Genomic DNA, 21401 nt, shown 5'->3' on the forward strand with positions numbered 1-21401 from the left:
GAATAAACCTACACATCAAACTTTGAGGGAGGCGTCCAGGGTCCCATCTCTGATTTCTCCCCTGTCTCCCTGAAGCACAGTCTGGGGACCACAGCTCACGGTCACTATTACGGAACCAGCACTGACTGTGCCCTGAGCCCAACCCACCTCTGAATCCCAGGTCCGTCACCTCCAGCCTCTGCGGTCTTGGACTCTTTACTCCCCTTCTTGGCCTCAGTTTCCCCACCTCACCTCCACGGATAAAAGCGGGACACGCATCTCTGCACTACCAACCTCACAGGAATTCTATGAGAATCCACACCAGTCAAGGGAGCACCTTGAATTGTAAACTACTCTTCAAACATAAACGGTTATTAATGGTATTTTTTAGAAATAAGGAAACCAAGGCGCAGAATGGTTAATAAGCTTACAGCCACACAGAAAGTCACTGCCAGGATGGGACGGGCGCTCAAGCCTGCCAGCTTCTCACGGAAGCCTTTGTGCAAGCCCATGTGGTCCCCTGAAGCACTAATACACTCCCCGGGGCACCTGGGCACAAGGGACAGAGAATAGAAATTCTCTGTGCAATAAATAAGCACATTGCTTCCCCTCTTAGGCCTCTTCTCCACCTGCAGAATGGTTTCTAGGAGACCCTCCGGATCAGATCTTTTCACAGTCTTCGATACTGCTGTCAAAATCCTAGCATTCGGTGTGCAAGAGCCCCTCCTTCCCTGTGGCAGGGAGCTCAGGACACCCAAAGGCACATGATACAATAAACCCTAGGGCATCACCTGCTTGTCCTGGACCTTTGCCTGGGACCTGCCCACCTCTTGCCCTCTCAGTCTACAATGCCTTCTCTCTTCCAAGCTTCATGGCCTTTGCTGATGCTATTCCCTCTGCCTAGAATGTTCTTCCCTCCAATTTCTGCCTAGGTTACTACTGCGGGTCCTACGTACCTCCACCTAAACATCACTTCCTCTGGTCGCCCTCTCTGATACCCCACTTGGTCATTTATCTTTCAGTCCCCCCTCTTCTTCCCTTCCAAGATCTGACTGACACCAATAATGACACACGGGGTGAACTTTTGATCAATGTCTCTTTCTCGATTATCCTGCATGTTCTTTGAAGGTAGGGACTCTGCCAGTTTGGCCCAACCATGCACTCAGTGCCTGGCACATGCCCTGACACACAGGAAGTGCTCAATAGATACTGTGGAACCAGGGATCAATGCACAAATGGCTCAGAACTGCCTACATAGAGCACATCAAAGAGGGGATGCCCACGAGAAGGCGTAAGAAACTATCTCACATGTTATCCTCCCACTAGTCCCAAGGGTGTAAGACAGATAGGGATGCGGAGGCTCAGAGAGGTAGAGGCACCATTCCAGGGTCACAGAGGAGGTCAGGGCTGAGCCAAGATGAATTTCCCAGGCTCCTAACTCATTTCACTCAACAGTTTGCTCCATCTGCTGACCTTCTCACATGGAATGTTATCAGGCTGATATTCCTACCTGGGCTCTCACCAAGAAAGGAAGAAAACATTTCAGACAGACTGGCTGATTGCCCTAGTAAGAAACATATGAGATATTTACACATAAGAGATATTTAAAAATCAAATAGCATGTGGTCTCTTTTTCCTATAAAGCTGAAAATTTAACTGGAACAAAAAATTCAGAGCATGTAAAGATTCAAGAAAGGTAACCACACAGCTGGGAGGCAGGAAAGACCAGGGAATCTCCCTGAAAGCTTTAACGTGGTGGAAGGGAGCGGAAATGCACTGGAGGCAAAAGGGCATAGGGTGCTCAAAGGCTGGAGGATGGAATGAAAGGAGATGTGATGCAAGAGGAATGTAACTGGGGAACCCCTGCTCGCAGATTTTAGTCTGGGAAAGAAAATTGGAGACCTTACACTTCTGGCCATGATGGGATACCTCGTACAGGACAAGCCCTCCTCCAGATTTCACTGTAAAGCTGGAAAAAAGTGCATGGAACAAGAATTTTCAGACCTTGAATGGTAGATGGTGCAGGACTGTGAATCATGCAAGAAGACCTGCTATGAGCCGCAGGATCACCCCAGCTCTCTGCCAGGCTGGACCTTTTGGACCACCACACAGAGGCTGAGCTTGAAGGATGCACTGTAATCTCACTGAACTGAGAGACAGTGATCAGAATTCAGGGCTTCTGAGGTGGCTGGAATTTGCAGGGAAGAATAACAAAGAGGAGGAAACTATGCAAAAAAAGAACTCCAGAAATGGGGAAAGGGGCCCCTTGACGTCTTTGGCTGAACACCAAACTGTATGTGTGCAGCGGGAGCTGCTGCACAGACTGGCAGCTGATAGCAACTGGGGGAGCAGGTAACTGATTGAGGATTCAGAGGTGGCAAAAGGCGAGGAGATGTTTGAGCTCCACCTGCCAGAATAGAGATCCTGTTGAATACCTCGGGCATTCAACTGGGTCCCAGAAAAGCCATGCCTCAGGAGGATTACTCTAGCCCTAGAATAAGGACTGCTCTAGAACTGCCCTAACACAGCTTTAAAACAAGGTTTTGAAGCATCAAGTTGAGTAAGTAAATTAACTGCCTGCCAGAACAAAATTTAACACTTTTTAAAAGAAGACAACAAAATCCACACACTCAACAACATAGCATCCACAATACGCAGCACAGAATAAAAGATTATTTGTTAGGTGAAGCAGAGAAATCCATAGGAACATAAAGAAATGACAGGGATGATGGAATTAGCAGACGAGGACCTTAACACAGCTGTTATAAATACGCTCAAAGATCTAAAGGATAACATGAATATAATGAAGAAGGAAATAATGTAAAAAGGAATCACGTGGAAATTACCAAGAGGAAAATATGATAGCTGAAATGAAAAATTCACTTCATGGATATTTCTAATGAAACTAATTAAACACTGTAGAAGAAAAGGTCAGTAAACTTGAAGACAGGACATTAGAACTATCCAAATTGAAACACAGAGGGAAAACAAGGCTGGAAAACTGAACAAAGTCTTGCTTGATCTGTAAACATCATAAAACAACTGAATATATATGTAATTAAAGTCTCAGTAGGAGAGGAAAGAGATTGGGGAAGAAAATTATTTGCAGAAATATTGGCTGAAAATTTTCCAAATTTAATGCAAAACAAAAACCCATTGATCCAAGCTCAGTGAACCCCAAACAGGATAAACACAAGGAAAACTATATATCGTGATCAAGCTGCTGAAAATTAGCAATATAGAAAAATATCTAAAAGCATTCAGAGAAAAGAGACCCATTAAATACAGAATAACAATCAGAATGATCTCTGAATTCTCATCAGCAATGACATAAGCCAGAAGATAAAGGAATGACATTTTTAAAGTGCCGAAAGAAAAATTTCTCAACACAGAATTTCATATCCAAAGAAAACATCCTTAAAAGAAAAGGTGAAGTAAAAACACCTTCAATTAAAACAATCTTTCATCAACTAACCTACAGAATAATAAATGTTAAAGGAAGCTCTTTAGGGTATAAGGGAAAATCATAATAGACAGAATTCAGATTTATAAAAAAGAAAGAAAAGCATGAAAATTTTAATACGTGGGTAAATATAAAAGGCATTTTCTTATTTCTTAAACAAATAACTGACTACATAAAGCAAAAAGAAAAATTATTGGGTTTATAACTTATGTAGATGTATACGTACCTTAAGATTAGCACAAAGGACAGGAGGATAGTAAATACAAGTACTCTGTTGTAAGATTCTTGAATTACGTGTGATGTGTTATAAATTCATGGTAGACTGTAATACCTTAAAGTTGAATGTTATAAACCACAGAGTAACCACTGAATAAAAACAGGTATCACTAGAAAGCTAATAGAGGGAAAAAAAAAAAACCTCTTGATTAATATTAAAGAAGGCGAGACAAGTAGAAAAAATGAGGAATAAGAACGGATGGGACAAATAGGAAAAATTATAACAAGATGGTAAATCTGTAACCAACCATATCAATAAACTATATTAAATGTAAATGGATTAAACACTTCAATTAAAAGGCAGGGATTGCCCAACTGGACAAAAGAGCAAGAACTCTTCATATATACAGCCACAGATTAAAAAAGGATGAACAGAGATTTACCGCACAAATAGTAATTCTAAGAAACCTGTAGCGGCTATATTAATATCAAATAAAGTAGATTTTAGGACAACAGGTATTATCAGAGATTAAAAGGGGGCACTGTACAATTTTTTAAAGGGTCAATTCATGATGACATAATGATCCTCAGTGTGTGCACCTAAAAACAAAGTTTCAAAATACATGAATCAAAAACCAACAGAACTAAAGAGATAAACAGCATACCCACAATTACAACTGCAGATCTTAATGCTTCTCTCTCCACTTAATAGAACAAGCAGATTTTTTAAAAAGGCTGTAAAAGTATAGAGATGTGAACAACATTATTAACCAACTTAACCTAATTGACACTATACTCAGGGAACATTCTTTCCAACTCACTTTATGAGGCCAGCATTACTCTGATACCCAACTTAGACAAGGAAATTACAAGAAAAGTAAAATACACTGCTGGCTGAAATGTACAACAGCATAACAGTCTGACTGTTTCTTAAAAGTTAAACATACACTTATCATATGATCCAGACTAGGTATTTACCCAAGAGAAATGAAAACATTTGTCCATAGGAAGACATGTTCACAAATGTTCACAGCAGCTTTATTTATATTAGCTCCAAACTGGAAACAACCTAAATGTCCATCCATAAGTAAACAGATGAAGGAAATTGTGGTATCTGTATCTAGACAATACTAGCATTCTATATCTAGAACGCTACTTCTCATCTATTCAAAAGGAATAAACTACTGATACACGTAAACATGGATGAATCTTTAAACAATTATGCTAAATGAAAGAAGCCAGACCCCACCACACACACAAAAAGAGTAGATACTATAAGATTCCATATTTGCACGATTCCTAGAAAATGCAAACTAATCTATAGTAACAGGAAGCAGATCAGTGCCTGCCTGAGGATAGGGAAGTGGTGAGTGAGGGATTATAGAAGGGCATGAGGAAACTTTTTGGGGGTGATGGATATATTCATTATCTTGACTGTGGTGATGGTTTCATGGGTGCATACCTAGGTCAAAACTTCTCATTGTTTACTTTCAACAAGGTGCTTTATTGAATGACAACATATTAATACTTCAATAAAGGTGTTTTTTTTTTTAAACACCACAAATATTTACTTTCATGATTAACAAACTACTGTCTGAATCTGGGGCACTCTCCTAATCCTAGTACTGCAGTTCCCTGCCCTTGAAGTGTCAGTTTGGGGAGTGATATTAAAAGCCAGGTAAAATCCTAGGGAATTTTAGATAGAAGTAATCAGAAAAGACATGCTTGAAAGCAAATTAACTCTACAAACTACCCCAGGTCTCAAAGTAATTTGGATGCCTTTCCATGAAAAAGAAGTTCAAAGAAAGAAGTCATTCTTCTGGAAAAGAAGAAACATCCCAACACTGAAATGTTCTTTAGTTCATTTCATGGTTTTGTGATAGTCTTAATGCATTTTAATAAAGAACAGGCATGGTGACTTTAAAACAAAAAACAAAAAACATGTAATTTACCACACTATCAGAATAAAAGATAAGAATCATAGGATCATCTCAATAGATGTAGAAAAAACATATAACACCAATTTATGATAAAAACTTTCAGTAAATGAAAAATAGAAGGTAACTTCAACTGACAGGAACCTTCTTCAATAGGTATCTATGAAAACCTATTTCTGCTAACACAATACTTAATGATGAAAATGATCATATTTAGTGATGAAAAACTGAACCCTATTGATTAGGAACCAGGCAGAGATATCCACTCATTTCATTTATCCATCAATGAACTGGAGGATCCTAATCAGAAAATGGGGAAGAAAGAGAATAAAAGGAATATAGATTAGAAAAAAAGAAGTAAAGCTGTCTTTATTAGCAGATGACATCAGTATGTACAAGAAAAATTCTAAGAAATTTCCACAAAAAAAAACTAATAGATCTAATAGGTGAATTTAACAAAGTTGCAGGATACAAATTCAATATACAAAAATCAATTCTGCTTATATCTAATAGCAACAAAAACTGGAAAATAAAAAATCACTGTAGCATCAAAAAAACTCATAAGATACTTAGATATACTTTAATGAAATATGTGCAAGACCTCTGCTCTGAAAACACAAACTATTGCTGAGAGAAATTTAAATAGACCTAAACCAATGGAGAGACATACCATGTTCATGAACTGGAAGATCCAATATCATTATGATGTCTATTCTACCCAGATTGGTCTCTAGATTCAGTGTAATCCTAAACAAAATCCCAATTGGCAAAAAGACTAACATTTATCTTGCAAAGCAAAGTTCCTTGTTTTAAAACAAATATTTTTAAAAATACACAAGGTTGAAAAACTGAGAGTACCTAATTTAAGACTTACAGTAAATAAGACCATGTTGGCATCAACACAGGCAAATAGATCTGCAGAAATAAACACACTTACTTACGCATTCAACTGATTTTCAATAAAGGTCTCAATCCAATATAATGGGAAAAGGACAATCTTTTCAACAAATGGTGTTGGAACAACCAGATATTCATATGGAAATAAAGTGAATCTCAAATCACACCTCTCATTATTCACAAAAATTAACTTAAAATGGATCAGAGACTTAAATGCAAAATCTGAAAGTATAAAGAGTCTAAAAGATAATAAAGGAGAATATCTTCACCACCTTGAGGCAGGCAAGGATATCCTGAGTAGAACTGAGAAAAAACACTAACCATAAAAATAATCAATAAATTAGACTTAAAATGAAAAACAACTGCTCATCAAAAGATACTGTATGAAAATCAAGTCACACCAAAGACTGAGAGAAAAGATTCACAAAATATATATTTGATAAAGCACCTGGATCTAGAATATATAAAGAACTCCTACAATTTAACAATAATAAAAAAAAAAAACCCAACCAAAAAAATGGGCAAAAGACTTAAATAGTTTCCAAAGTAAAATATATAAATGGCCAATAAGCAAATGAAAAAGTGCTCAACATCATTAGTCATTAGGAAAATATAAATTAACACCACAATGAAATACCACTACACACTCACAAGAATAGCTAGAATTAAATAGCTTCCTACCACCAAATGATGGCAAGAATTCGGAGCAAGTGGAACTCCCATCCATGGCTGGTGGGAGTGTAAGGTGCTACGGTCATCTTGGGAAATGGTTTGTCAGGTCTTAAAAAGGTAAACATACTCTCCCCTGTGACCTATCAATTCTACTCCCTGGAATTTATCCAAGAGAAATGAACACATATGTCCACAGAAAGTCTGGTATAAGCATTTTCATAGCAGCTTTATTCATAATAGCCTAAAACTGGGAACAATTCAAATGAACAAGCAAATGGCTAAACAAACTGTGGTATTTTCACACAACAGAATATTGCTCAGCAGTAAAAATAAAAAAGAATGAACTGATATATACAACACCATGTATGAATCTTAAAAACATTTTGCTAAGTGAAAGCTGTCAGACCCAAACGAGTACATATTATATAACTACATTTCCTAAGACCTACTTCCAGTCAGCCTACGTCCCTCTGGATGCTCTCACCAGACCTAGGATCTCTCAAGGCCAGGCCCTGGGTACCACTTGATGAAGCCATCAAGTCCAGCCCCCAATTCTACATAGAACCCATGGACATACAAATCTCTAGATTCAAAGGCTATTTCTTGGTCAGCTTTGGAGAATCAATCCTCTGTTGCATCTAGCCTAAATCTCTCACTCTGTATTTTAAACACAGATGATCATAGAATCCCTAGACTTTAGTAATAAAGAAGAGACACATTCAACAAACAGATGCAGAGAAACAAAGAGAGTCCACAATAGAGGACTAGAACAAGAAAAGGAGGAACGGAGAAAGAGTGGACAGCCCTTCAGGAGAGAAGTACCTGGGTGTTAGGGAAGAGATCAGGGTACAAATGAAGCACCCCTTCCCGCTGTACCATCTGATATGTGATGCAGGAGAACTTCATGATTAAGAGTATGGGCCTGGAGGTTGCCTGGCAGGGTTCAAGCCAAATGTCTCCTCTTATTAACTCCATGATCTTATTCAACTTGTTCCAGGAAGAGCCATTTGGGGGAAGAGCAGAAACAACACTGAAGATCTTCTCCAGAGACTGAGACCAAAGTGTCAGGCTGGCTTTGTCACTAACACCTAACTGTAAGTGCATTCTGGGTAGTATCCCCTCTGGGCAACAGGCAATAAAGTAGCTGCTGCTTCCCTGGAGAGCACAGGTAAGCAGGTGCCCACACACAGTTGCCCCTGTTCCTGCCCATGGAAAACGGGATCCCCAGAGGGGTCTGAGCCATGGAGCTCAAGCCACCGCCCTGATACCTCAGCATCAGTGCCACAAGTGGGCCAATGGTTGGGGTCAGTGCCCACCTAGTGAAAGCTGTGTCCTCTCTCCCCCACACAGGTCCTGGCTGTGTGGTGGGCACTAAATAACCCATACATCCTTAGCATGGGTGGTGGGACAGGCTTCTGTAGCTGGGCCACTGCAGATGCCTGCCTGAGGGTCTCCTTATGCTGGAGACAACTGGAATCCAGACCCCTGGGCTGAAAAGACCTCGAGAGCTCCCACAGCGGGGGAAACCTGAGCCCAGAGAGGGGAAGTGACAGGCTCCAGATCATCCAGCAGTCAGGACAAGAGTCTTAGGGAAGCCAAGCTCTACCACCCTCTGAGTTCTGGATGCCTCTCCCTGCCCACCTGAAAGTCCTCGGGGGCCACGTGCCTGTGCTGCCAGCCAGGGCCCCAGGAGGGTTGGGCCTCCCACACTCTAGGCACCTTGAATCCTGATGACCTTGCATAATCCTTCCCCTCCCTGAACCTAAATCGTCCCATCCAGACTGTGGAGTGGGGTCCCCACAGCTCTGTCGTGACAAACAGAAGCAGGCATACTCCCAAACACTTCTTAAACATCCCACCCTACTGCCCTGCAACTCCGGTTAAGCCCTGCCCTGTCAGAACTTTGGCGGAGGACTGACGGCCCTCTTAGCTCATACACTTGGGGATCTAAGGATACAGCCCCCTCTGACACCCAGAAGGGAAGCTGGGAAACCAGCTGCACTGGGAGAAAGGAAGGCCAGGATGTCCCTGTGGGAAGGATACTTAGAACCCTTTCCCTCCCAGGCCAGGGAAGGAGGGAGAGATTGGGGGCCAGAGACAGGATGGGGCCTGCCCAAGGCCATACGCAAGCCTGTGACCCCACTGGGACTAATACCCAGGGCTTCTGAGGCCTGGCTTGGCACTCCTTCTGACTTCTTACCCTTTCTACCTTCAAGGGCAAAGCTGTCTTGTCTAGCTGACCATTCTCTAGCCTGGGTTAGGCCCTGCACTGGTTCAGACTGAAGCTGCATTACATGGTGCTGGCTTTGGGGGTGGGAACTCAGGAACCACATGATTTGGAGGTGCTTAAAAGAGGTGAGGACAAGGCCGCTGAAGGACTTGAGTGAATGATGCCCACCCTTCCTAACCCCAAATCCACGTGGGCCCCAGGCCTTTGAGACCACCAGAGGACGACTCAGGCTTTCTTGGCTTAAAGGTGGGGCTTTCCCAGCTCCTGCAGTCAGGCGGCCCCAGGTCAGACCTGGGCACCCAGAGAGGGACCCAGAACAAGTTCCCCTTTGCTTTCACCTTCCCCTGGCCAAACTCCAAAGCCTCAGCCTATGGCTGCCCCCCACCCTCCCCAACCAGAGAAGGTACTCACTGATGGGGGCATGTAAGGCCACGTGCTCCTGGTAGGGCGTGTAGTACTTGTACTGCTTTCCGCAGAATTCACAGGTATAATTGCCAGTTTCTGTCCAAGCAGAGAAAAGTGTGGGAATGCGCGCCTGGTTCCCATCCAGAAGTTAGCAGTGTGTTCCCGCCCCACAAACTCCTCCTCATTCTGGGACCACCAACTAGAATCAGGAACCCACTTGAGTCAGACTGCCTGGGTTCAAATCCCAGCTCCTCTATTTTGAGCTGTGTGACTTTAGGCAAATCTCTTAACCTCTCTGTGCCTCAGTTTTCCTATCTGTAAAATGGGGGTAATGATAGGACCACCTTATAGGATTGCTGTGAGGATTAAATTTGTATGTCATGTGCTTAGAACAGTACCTGGCACATGCTGTCCTCCTCCACCGCTCCACCCCCAGGCCCCGGTGCTCAGGAAATGTGTGGTGACCAGAGTCAACCTCTGGTGCCAAACTCTCTACCAGCCCCTTTTCAAGCCCTGCCCTCTGCAATGGCCACACGTGGGTCCCCTCGTCTCCAGGACCTTCCCTGCCCCAAACAGCCCCCCACCCCCTGGCAGAAGGGGGGTCACGTCTTCCTCTTGGGTCCCACCGGACTTCATCTTTACCTCTCTTTTGGCACTGCCTAACTTCTTTCTTCTTAAAAATTTCTGATGTAATATTGTTCACTGGGGGAAAATTATAAAATACTGATAAATACAAATACAAAATTTTAAATATAAGAGAAACTTCAATCATCTATAATCCCCAAACAAAGATAGCAGCTACCCCATGGTGTGGCACATTCACCTGGCCACTTGCCGCAGACCCTGCCCCTCACGCCCATCTCATCTCTCACTGACGTCAGCCGTCTGGCTTCTATGGGCCTTGAATTAGCCGGCCCTGATCTATATGCTCTTTGAAACCTGGGGTATTCAATCGACAATATTTTGTGGACATCTTGCTCAAATCAATAAACATCGATCTCTACTGCATTTATTGGCTGCCTGGTTCCCACTGGACTTTGGAATTTGCTGAGCCAGTCTCCTAAAGCAGAGGACACTGAAATTGTTTCAAAATTTCTCTCTTATAAAAAAAATGCTGTGATCCACATCCTCGTAGAAATTTTTGCACATCTGCTCATTATTTTTGCACATCACTGCAAAATAAAGATTATTGCTCATAATCTTTGCACATAATTTCCTCAGGATAAATAACGGTGTGCATTTTTAAGGCTTTTGATCACCACAGCGCCAACTACTTATTGAAAGGTTGGGCCGATTTTCATCCCAACCAGAAAGATGTGAAAATGACTGTTTCCATATACTGTGGCCAGAATTAAGTACTATCTTCTTCTTACTGTGCCCGATAGGGAGAAATATATTACAATGCCGGTTTTATTTTCCATTTCTTTGAATTCTAAGGAAGCTGACTGTTTTTCAGGATTAATGAACTATAGTTTTTCTTTTGGGACTTTGTGTTTACAGTCAATGTTTCTATAGACATGTTTACCTTTTTAAAATTGCTAAGAACTCTATAAATTAAGGACATCAACATTTTGTTCTATATGTTACAAGTATTTTTCTCAATTGGCTTCTCAGTCTGTTTACATTTCTTTCTCACAACATAGAAGTTTTACACATTTTGGTAGCTAAATAATTTTTATAACCGATTCACAAACACTGGTAAAGATACATTATGTGCTCTTGGTAGGCTTCGAAGTTGTTAGATCAACTGTATTAATTGTATTATTCAAACCCTATATAATCTTGTTTCTCTCCCTGCTCTGTCAAAGACTAAATGTTGTGATCAATCCTTCCCTTTCACTGTGTTTCTGAATTTATTGTGTATATTTAGATATAATGTTGTTTGATGCAGACAGACTCATGAGATCAAAACCTGCACTGTGAACTGTATCCTTTGTTAACATAACACAGTGCTTCTCAAAGTGTGGTCCCTGGGCGGGCAGCATCAGCATCGCCTGGGAACCTGTTAGAAATGCAAATTCTCAGGACTTCTTCAAGACATTCTGAAAGGAAAATCCTAGAGATTGCAACTAAGAAACTGTGTTTTAACACGTCCTGCAGAAAATCCTAAAGTGTGGGAAAGTTAAGAACCATCGCTCTAACTTTTAATTACAGTGTTTTATTAGTTCATCTCATATTATTAGTTCTTGATAATTACTTTGTTAGATCCTTCTACTTGTTCACATGTGCCCAAAGCCATTTCCCTAAATTTTCTTGGGCTTGCATTCATCAAACAGATACTGTGCTAAATGCTGGCACAAAATGCTGAGCAAAAACAGTCATGGTTCCTGACTTCAAGGAACTTACAGTCTGGAAAAGGAGAAAGAAAAATCAAATAATCACACAAACAAATTTAAAACTGCAACCACAATGGATGCTCTTAAGGAGACACTTACAGTGCCATGAAAATCCTAATAGGGAATTCAATTTAGTGAAGGGAGTAGGGAAGAGCTCCCTGGGAAAGAGAAAAGGAATTAACTAGGTATGTCTCTAATAATCCATTCATAATTGGATTCTTTTAAGTTAACCTGATAATCTTTGTCTTCTAATAGAGGAAATTATGCCATTTGCTTTTATTGATATTATTGACTTCGTTTTACTTGTCTTACGATTCTTTCCTTTTCATCCTGTACTCTTTGTAGTTTATTCCCTTAGTTTTCAGCTGTTTTTTGTATGAACTCTTTTTCTTTGCCTTTCCATTATTCTCCAATATTCCATCATTTTCCAATAGTCTCCATTGTTTTAGATAGTATGTAAGATACATTTCTCTAATTTTTATAGTCAAGCAGGAAATGATTTTTTCGTATCTATTACCATGGAGAAAGGTAGTTTAACTCAGTGCCTCTCAAACGTTAGTCTGAATAAGAATCACCTAGAAAGACTGTTACCACACAGATATCGGAGCCCCACCTTGAGATTCTGATTCCACAGGTCTGGTGCGGGGCCTGAGAATTTACATTTTTAATAAGCTTTTAGGAGATGCTTATGGTGCTGGTGTGGGGACCACACTATGAGTAGGACTGGTTTATCCTACTTTACTGTATCCCTCATCCATTCCTTCCCTCTTGGTTTTTAAAGTTCATTTTTAATATTTTAGAATGATCTCTCTTTTTTTGCACTCAATTTTATAGTCAGATTTGCAACATTTTAAACTTAATTCTAGTTTACCTGGCTTCAGTATTCGTAAGTCCTCTTCTATTATGAATCAATGCCTCATAATTGAGCCCTTAAAAGTGCTCAGCCACTCAGTTCATTGGACTATATCTTCAAGTAATATTTTGAAGATGGCATATAGGAGAAATAGCAGGGTTTCGAGCCCTTGCTTTTCTCTTTACATATAAATCACACTTTGTTTAGATATAAAATTCTTAGATTAGAATCTTTACCCTTCAGAACCTATTCCACAGTCTTTGGCATTTAGTATTGCAGGGAAGTCTGAGGCAAGTCCACCCTGAAGTCATTTGTAAGTAACGTGGTTTTTTATTTCTAGGTGCCTTATAGTTTTCTTCCTTATACTTACAGTTTAAAGTAACTTGCTTTTTTAAAAAATTTCTAGGGGCCTGTATAATTTTCCCCCTTATATGTGTAGTTTAAAGAGTCACTAACATCTCTTTATATTTACTCTACCTGATATATGACGAGCCCTTAAATCTGCATACACAGGTCTTCCTTTAGCTGAGCAATTTTTTTCTTCTATTGTATCTTTGGAGTCTTGCTTCTGTCCCATTGTTAGAGTACCACCAATTATCTGGAACAGTTTCCCCATTCTCATATTCATCATGCTTTCCTCTTATGAAGCTCATTGTTCAAGTTTGTCCTTCACATCATTAATTCCATTTCTGCAGATCGAGTCTGCTCTTTACTATCTACAATGTAGGTTTTAATTCTGTTCTTATATTTTCTGCTTCTCTTCCATTCTTCTTATCTCACTCCTTTCTCTTTGTCTTTTTGTCTTATCTTGTTGCTTTCTTACCATACAGCCTTCTTTTTCACAGAGGTCATGCTATGGACTGAATTGTTTCCCCCCCAAATTCTGATGTTGATGCTGTATCTCCAGAAGAGATGTTGATATCTGTCTCCCAATGCAATGCTATTTGGAGATGGGGCCTCTGGGAAGTAATTAGGTTTAGATGAGGTCATGAGGATTGGGGGGGGGGGGGTTGGTCCCTCATGATGGAATTAGTGCCCTTAAAACAAGAGGCACCAGAGAGCCTGCTCTCTTTTTCTTCTCATCATGTGAGAGTGTAGCCAGAAAGAGGGTCCTTGGACCAGAACCCAACCATACTGGCACCCTGATTTCGACTTCAGCCTCCAGGACCGTGAGAAAATAAGTTTCTGTTATTTAAGCCACACAGTCTATGGTATTTTGTTACGGCACCCCGAGTGAACCAAGACAGGTCATATTTTCTCATACTTGGCTGTTGCTGTCAAACAGAATTTTCTTCTAGACTCTGTGGTAGATCATTTTCGAGGTATACTCTTCCTCTAAGTCTCTTAAATTTTCTTGTCATGTGAAATTTTCATAGTTCCCAAGTTTTGTTTTCTAATTTTTTTTTTTTTTTACTTTTCAAGTCACTCTTCCTTATCCAGGTAAAAACACCAAGTAACCTACAAATAAATTCAGATTTACTGCATTTCAGTCGACTTGAACAAACTGTCCTCAATCGTCCCATTATCACGGCACACCATCACCATGAGAGTAATTCTCAGATCTGCAGCTGAAGAGCAGATTGACACACAGGGCCTCTTAGACCAACTCCCTCCTTCTAACAGGATTCCTCCACTCTGTCCTGGCTCTAGCTTCCTCCTCTTTGAGTACCTAAGTCTCCTATTTGCTCAGCTGACGTGGACGTGGAAGGTGCACTTCCCAGCATGCACTGCTGCTGCTGTTTCTCCTCTTTCCCTGACCTACAGAGCTCTACTGGTGGGGACTACTCCCTCCAGAGTGCACTGTACCTCTGCTGGCTCCCCTTATTCTGTGCCTCATCACTGTCAGGATTATGTGGCACTGGCCAGCTTACAAAAAGTGGCAGAAGCCCAAGAAGCAGGATTCTTATCTTACAAGGCAGCCCCTGAGCGGTAATGAGGGACAGCCTCACAGTCTTATAGACATCTCAGTTCCATGAAGTCACGCTGGGAGCCAAACTCAGTTCAGTTTTCTCAATGCAATTCCCTACTCCATATAATTTGTGATAATTTCTCCCAGGTCCTAGCACTGGCTGTCTGTCAGACGTAGTTACTGATATAGAGAACAAATTTCATCTTGCTCTTGTACCCTTCTGGGTAATTAATACGTACCACTTATTTAATGCTTTCCAAGTAAATGTCAAGGACTATGCTAATTCTCTTACAAATATAATCTCATCTAATCTCCACGACAATCCTGAGAGGTGAGTTTTACTGTCATTACTGTGATTAGAGAGATTAAAAAACTTGCAGGACGTCGCACAGGGATTAAGTATAGAGCTGGGGTCCATCTCTGGGACGGCTCTAAAGCTCTAGCTCTTGACTACTTCTCAGCAACATCGCTCATTTGTTAAGCCCTGAATACGAGCCAGGTGCTGGGCTAGACACCCGGCGTAGGCATTCTCCAATAGCCTTGAAGAACAGAGAGATGTTCTTGTTCTCAACTGATACACGAGTCAAAAGACACTCAGAGAGGGTAAGTAGCTAGTAAATTGGTGATGTCAGCATTCAAACCTGGGCTTGTCTGATTCTATAGCCTATGTTGTCTATATTCTATTTTCATAATTATGATGCTACAGATGGAAGGGGGGGTGTTATGCTGGGGCTGCTGGCAGCATTGAAACCGGGGGGGGGGGGGGTCACAGATCCCAATGTCCCTGTCCTGTGTCCTGTATTGGTCTGTGAATATGTCGTGGAACATGTCTGATTCACATCTGGGTTTTTTCCCACAGCCTAACTTCTAGCAGTTTTAGTGTTAAGGATTTCATCACTTTCTTCACTTCAAGATTATTTTAATGTTACTGTTTATCGAATATTTACCATGCACATAACAAGAACTGTGTAACCACTTTACAGATATCATCACATCTCCAGTTTCCTCAGTGCTTTAAGAGGTAAAGAAAAGGAGAGACTCATCCCCTACAAGGAAGGAGGAAGAACACTCAGGGGCCCACTGAATGCCTCCATGGGCCGGGACCAAGCCCCGCCCTCTGAGGCTTGTCTCCAGCTTCACTGTTCCAGCTCCCTGGACTCTCCTTCCCTAAACTTCCTCACCCATTCAGTCTATGTTTGCGTGTGTATTTTCACAAGCTGCCTTAATCCTTATTGCAACAGGCGGAGCTCATAAAGGTCTCTTCTTGCTGGGTAGTAAAAAAGGTAAGGAAAATAGAGAGGAAGAAGCAATTATGCACATTTCTGAAAGGCTGGACCAGTTTCACTTGTGAGACGCCCCCCCCCCCCCCCCAAATCTATCTCCTTGCAGCAGCCAGAATGTCTTCCTAAAATACAAATCTGATCAAGTCCCTTCTCCACTGCGTAAACTCTAGCTCATTCCCCTCAGGATGAAGTCTAACTGCCTTCTTCTGGTTTTCAAGGCTCTCTAAGACCTGAGCTCAAAATCAAGTTGCCTTTCAGTTCCTGGAACAAGTGCAGCTCTCCTGCCTTCATGTGGGATACAGGGGCTCAACCCCATCCTCATCCCCCACACAGAAGCCTCCTGTATTCCCAAGGCTGGTCAGTTGCCTCCTGGCCCCCACTGCTCCCTGGGCTTCTACGCATGTTGTAACTACCTGCATACTGACCTACTGCCTCCTCCCTGTGAACCACCCAAAGCAGGACCACATCTGTCTTACTCACTGCTGTCCCCACAATACTCAATACCAGTGTGTTGCAAACAGGCAGGTCAAGTGCGTGGCTCCTGCCCTCAAGGATTTACTGGAACAAGGACAGAGCATCTGCACGTGGCTTCCCCAGATAGCTTCATTTGCTGATAAACCCCTTCTGACAACAATAACGACAGTATTTTCCGAGCACCTACTATGTACCAGGCACTGTGCTAATTAATAGGTGATTTACATCCATGATCTCATTTAATCCCCCAACAAACCTGTGGAGAAGTGTCACCTTTACTCCACAGGTGAGGAGTAGAGGCTCAGGACGGCTGACACTGGGCGCCAAGCCTGTGCTACCTTCAGTGCCCTGACCTGGACCCTGTGCTGTCCTGCTGCTTCTCAAAAGCTCAAGTTCTAAGAGTAACTGACCCATCTGACAGGTGGGCAAAGTGAGGTACAAGGAAGCCAGTGGCTCACCGGCCAGAGCCGTTGCTACAGGATTAGCAATGCCACCCCCTTCCAGTGGTGGGACTCGCCCTGCCACCCTCAGCCACCCCCACCCGTCTCCCCACCCAGCCCCGGCCCCAGAGAGAGGCCTGCATACTTGGCCCAATTTTCTGGAATGGTTCCGGGGGCTCCTCCTTCACCTCGTCAGTGGCCACAACACCTTGGTCGAAAGGGTCTGTGGGAGAACACACGGCCCTTAGCACCCTGGGAACCAGGTCTCAGAGCCCAGCTGGGGACAGGGAGGTGGGCGGCCACCAAGGACTTACCTGCCCGATTCTCAGGGGCCCCTTCCACACTAAACACTGCACCCGGGCGAGAGGCAGCAGCCACAGAAGGAAAGAAGCAAACAGGAGCCCTGTTAGTCCCTGCCCACAGCCGCCTCTGCCCAATGCTCCCAGCCTCTGTCCCAGCGAGCTTGCCTTTGGGGCCCAGGAGAGCTGCCTTACCCACTGTGGATGCCCCAGAACCAGGGGCCACAGGAGGGTGCACCCCGTCGTTCCTCCTCCTCCCCATGGGCTGGGACCCACCCCAGGGCAGGAAGACGTTTTCCGGTTGGCCTGTTTCTGGATCCCTGCCACCCGCTCAAGGGGCCAGGGCAGGAGAAAAAGAGGAAGTGACGGGGGGCAGGGAGAGAAAGGAGGTGAGAGGAAGGATGGGCCAGTGGCAACAGGGGTGGTGCCTGGCTGCCACAGCCTGACACAGGCTGAGGGTGTGGGGCTGGAGAGAGAACCCTCCAGATTCTTTCTCAGTCGAAGACCCTATTTCCAGAATTCTTAAGCTTCCAAAAATAAATTACCTAAATTTATCGTTCTAATTTCTAACTCTATAATCTAAGATGCTAAAATATCATCATTCATTTAAAGAAATTGGCTTAATTTCATCAGAGCATGTGAATACTCAACATGAAATCGTGAAAGAAACTGACATAAAATTGCTGATATTCGACTGATTTTGACCTACAAAGGCGGCAATTTCACTTGGGGTACCCTGATCGGAAAAATATATGGAATATGATGGGGACCTTCTCTCGTCAAGAATCCTCGGAAGCTGGTCACTCCACTCACGGTCTGCCTGCTGCCTGATCTTCCCTGGGTAGGAGGAGAGAGGGGAGGCTGTGGATGGGGTGGCGGCCCGATATAGCCCTGGAGGGGGTTCTACTTATGTGACTCTGCTCCCGAGGAGTGAGGGGCCCGACTCACCATCCACTGCGTGCAGGTCTCGGTGCTCCTGGAAACAGCTGTAGTATTTGTACTTCTTCCCGCAGATGTCACAGGTGTACCTGAAGTTGTCTGCGGGGGATAGAAAGACACGTGGTTACAAGGGCTTCAGTCACTTGGGGCTGGGGGGGAGGTGGTTTGGGCCAGACTGGTCCCAACTGGTGACTCCGTGGAGAATAGTTCCTGGGTGTTAGGAGTCTTCTACACAAGGAGACCAGGGAGTGCTGAAGTGACTTTTAAACCAACTCCCAATCCCACCCCATGTGAGCTGAGCTCCTAAGGGCCTGGTTCATAACTGGCCCCCCCTCTCCAAAGTCTGAAGCTGGCCTCATACAGCAGTGGTCAATAACCCTTTTGGCACCAGGGACCAGTTTTGTGAAAGACAACTTTTCCACAGACTGGGGGTTGGGGGGGCTGGTTTCGGGATGATTCAAGTGCATTACATTCATTGTGCACTTTATTTCTATTATGATTACACTGTAATGTCTAAGGAAATAATTATACAACTCACCATAGTGCAGAAGCAGTGGGAGCCCTGAGCTTGTTTTCCTGCAACTAGATGGTCCCACCTGGGGGTGACGGGACCGCCTCAGCTCCACCTCAGATCATCAGGCATTAGATTCTCATCAAGAGTGCGCAACCCAGACCCCTCGCACGCGCAGCTCACAGTAGGGTTCGTGCTCCTACGAGACCCTCACGTCGCGGCTGATCTGACCGGAGGCGGGGCTCAGGCGGTAACAAGAATGATGGGGAGCGGCTGTAAATACAGATGAAGCTTCGCTCGCTCGCCTGCCACTCACCTCCTGCTGTGTGTCCCGGTTACTAACAGGTCACAGACTGGTACCCGTCTGTGGCCCAGGGGTTGGGGACCCCTGTCATACAGGACAGTGCCCTTGCCACGTGGACACCCCCTTTCACGTCTGTACTAGCAAAGACCTCGTGTGTGTGCTCCGCGGGCTGATCTAGGGATCACGTGTGCGTGTGATCTAGGGATGGCCCGTCCACCCCGGCTTCCCGGGGATGTCCAGCACGGGGAGGCTGGGCGGCTTGCTCGAGGCTGCACAGTGGGCCAGGGAGTAGGCAGGATCCAGCTACTCACGTAACTCTAAGCCACGGCTGAGTCAGGGCACATGGTCCTTCTCTGACCAGATAAATCACTCTCCACTGCAGGGCTGGGATACCAGCCTCCTGGCCCCTCTTTTGCTCCTCGGCACCCAGACACAGGATGTGACGCAGACTCCCCCTTCCCAAGGTTGCAATGCCAGGTGATTCTTTGGGAGGGTTTCTGGTCCCTGCTTAGCGGAACTTAGGGACACGGATGACATTAGCCATCTCCCTGCCTCTGCCTCCACCTTTCCCAGGGCACCTGCAGTCCCTGAACATGCCTTAGCAGATGCAGTACCGCAGAGACAAACTGGTCTCTGGGAGAGGTACGCATAGCCTCGGCACACACAGACATTCTGAGGGTGTAGGGCCCACGCAGGGGCCAGGCATCCACCATCCTAGCAGGCCCTACCATCTCTATGTCTCTCCCCTGACCCTCCATGGAGTGGTGGGAGAGGTGGGTGGGGGGTGGGGAGGAGAGTCTTGGCCCTGGCCTGCCTCACCCAGACTGCCAGCAAGTGCCAACCCCACCTTGGGATGAAGCATCCCTATCTCCCCCGTAATTTGGGGGTGGTGGTAGATGAGCTGATTCCCAGGGTCTCTCCTAGGCTGCCGGTTCCAGAATTCCAAGGCTGGGACAGCCTTCAATCCTTCCCCAGCAACCCAGCAGAGACAACAACCTCCCCCATTATGTCCCACCTGGACCGCAAGCCTTCTCGGAGCTGGACATATGGGGAACAGAGGTGGAGAAGTCAAGGCCACCGGGGTCTGCTGGTTCCTGATGGGGTCCTGCCCCTGCGATTCCTTTCCCATACTGGTCAGTGCTGGTCGCCCCATAGCTGCCTGCCCCACGTGTCTCATCTCTGCCCACACTGCCTCTCCTACCAACTGGGCCACGCACATCTGCCACCTCCAATAAAACGTGAACCCCTGGCTTTTTGCCACTGAAAAGTGCCCCCACCCTGCTCTGTCGAATCCCACACCACACCCTGATCTACGTCTCCTCAATGTGGGCAGGGCTACCTTCCCAGGCCTACTTAAGGCAGGAGTGAATCAGTATAAGAGTTATCCCCAAAGGAAGAAAGGCAAAATGATTTTTTGGCAGTGAAACCACATCTTCAGAACCCTAAGAGAGCTCAGTGTCTCCAGGAATGTCACTGCGAATCTGTTTTGGGGAGGCAGGCTCTGGAGTCAGGCTGCCCAAGTTCAAACTCAACTCCACCACTTACAGGTGCCATTAATGTTGGACACATGCCCTAAGCTCTCTCGGTTTTCACCTCGATTTTCTCATCTGTAAAATAGGAATGATAGTTCCTTCATTGTAATAAAGGATAAATGAGCACAACACCTCACATACAATAAATACTTGGTAAAACGTTACCTAATATTGTTATTAAACAGAGGGAAGCAATGTGACAGTGGCAAGAGAGCTGGATGTGGCGTTAATCTTTTATGTTCATAGCTGAGAGACAGGTGACTGGGTATGTGCCTCTACATATGACTGACCTGTTTTTCTAACAAATGAATGAAAGATCCCTGGACTAGAAGGTATGAGACTTGGTTTCTACGCCCACCTCTATGCTTAACAAGGTGTATGAATTCTCTCTGGGACTCAGTCTCCTTATCTGCAAAAATACTAAGGCTGGACTGGACACTCTGCACAGAACTCCAAGGCCGGGCTCTTGTCGTGAGGCTGGGGTATGAGGACACCAGGCTTTCAGAGCGGGCACTGCTGGCCCGGGTCAGGGCAGGGGTGTAGGACTGAGAGTCAAGCAAAGCACACTGGCTATGGGGAGAGAATTCCACAGGGAGGAAGGGAGAAGTGATGCAAGGACTAAAAATACTCCCAGTCATGAAGTCCTCCGCAACCAGTGAGCCTCCGGGAACAACGGAAGCCGGACAGAGCATAACGGATCACTGAGGGGCTGCTGGAGAGGC

The 21401-nt window shown here is 44.4% G+C and overlaps 1 protein-coding gene across 16 annotated transcripts in view; it reads right to left on the reverse strand.

Annotated features, from left to right (window-relative positions):
* The window catches only part of ZNF618 (zinc finger protein 618), a 174720-nt gene that overhangs the window by 25375 nt on the left and 127944 nt on the right, over positions 1-21401 (reverse strand). For 9 of the 16 annotated variants that reach the window (XM_057721701.1, XM_057721696.1, XM_057721695.1 and 6 more), the window contains 5 exons: positions 18342-18431; positions 17409-17444; positions 17240-17317; positions 10442-10501; positions 9806-9895 (listed from right to left, as the gene is read on the reverse strand). In XM_057721701.1, coding sequence (XP_057577684.1) covers positions 9806-9895; positions 10442-10501; positions 17240-17317; positions 17409-17444; positions 18342-18431 — 354 coding nt within the window. Of the gene's footprint in view, positions 1-9805; positions 9896-10441; positions 10502-13465; positions 14422-17239; positions 17318-17408; positions 17445-18341; positions 18432-21401 lie in introns of those variants that run through there. The other 7 variants (XM_057721698.1, XM_057721694.1, XM_057721693.1 and 4 more) reach the window with 3 other exon arrangements.

This window comes from Hippopotamus amphibius, chromosome 2 (assembly GCF_030028045.1).
Source record: "Hippopotamus amphibius kiboko isolate mHipAmp2 chromosome 2, mHipAmp2.hap2, whole genome shotgun sequence".
Taxonomy (NCBI): domain Eukaryota; kingdom Metazoa; phylum Chordata; class Mammalia; order Artiodactyla; family Hippopotamidae; genus Hippopotamus; species Hippopotamus amphibius.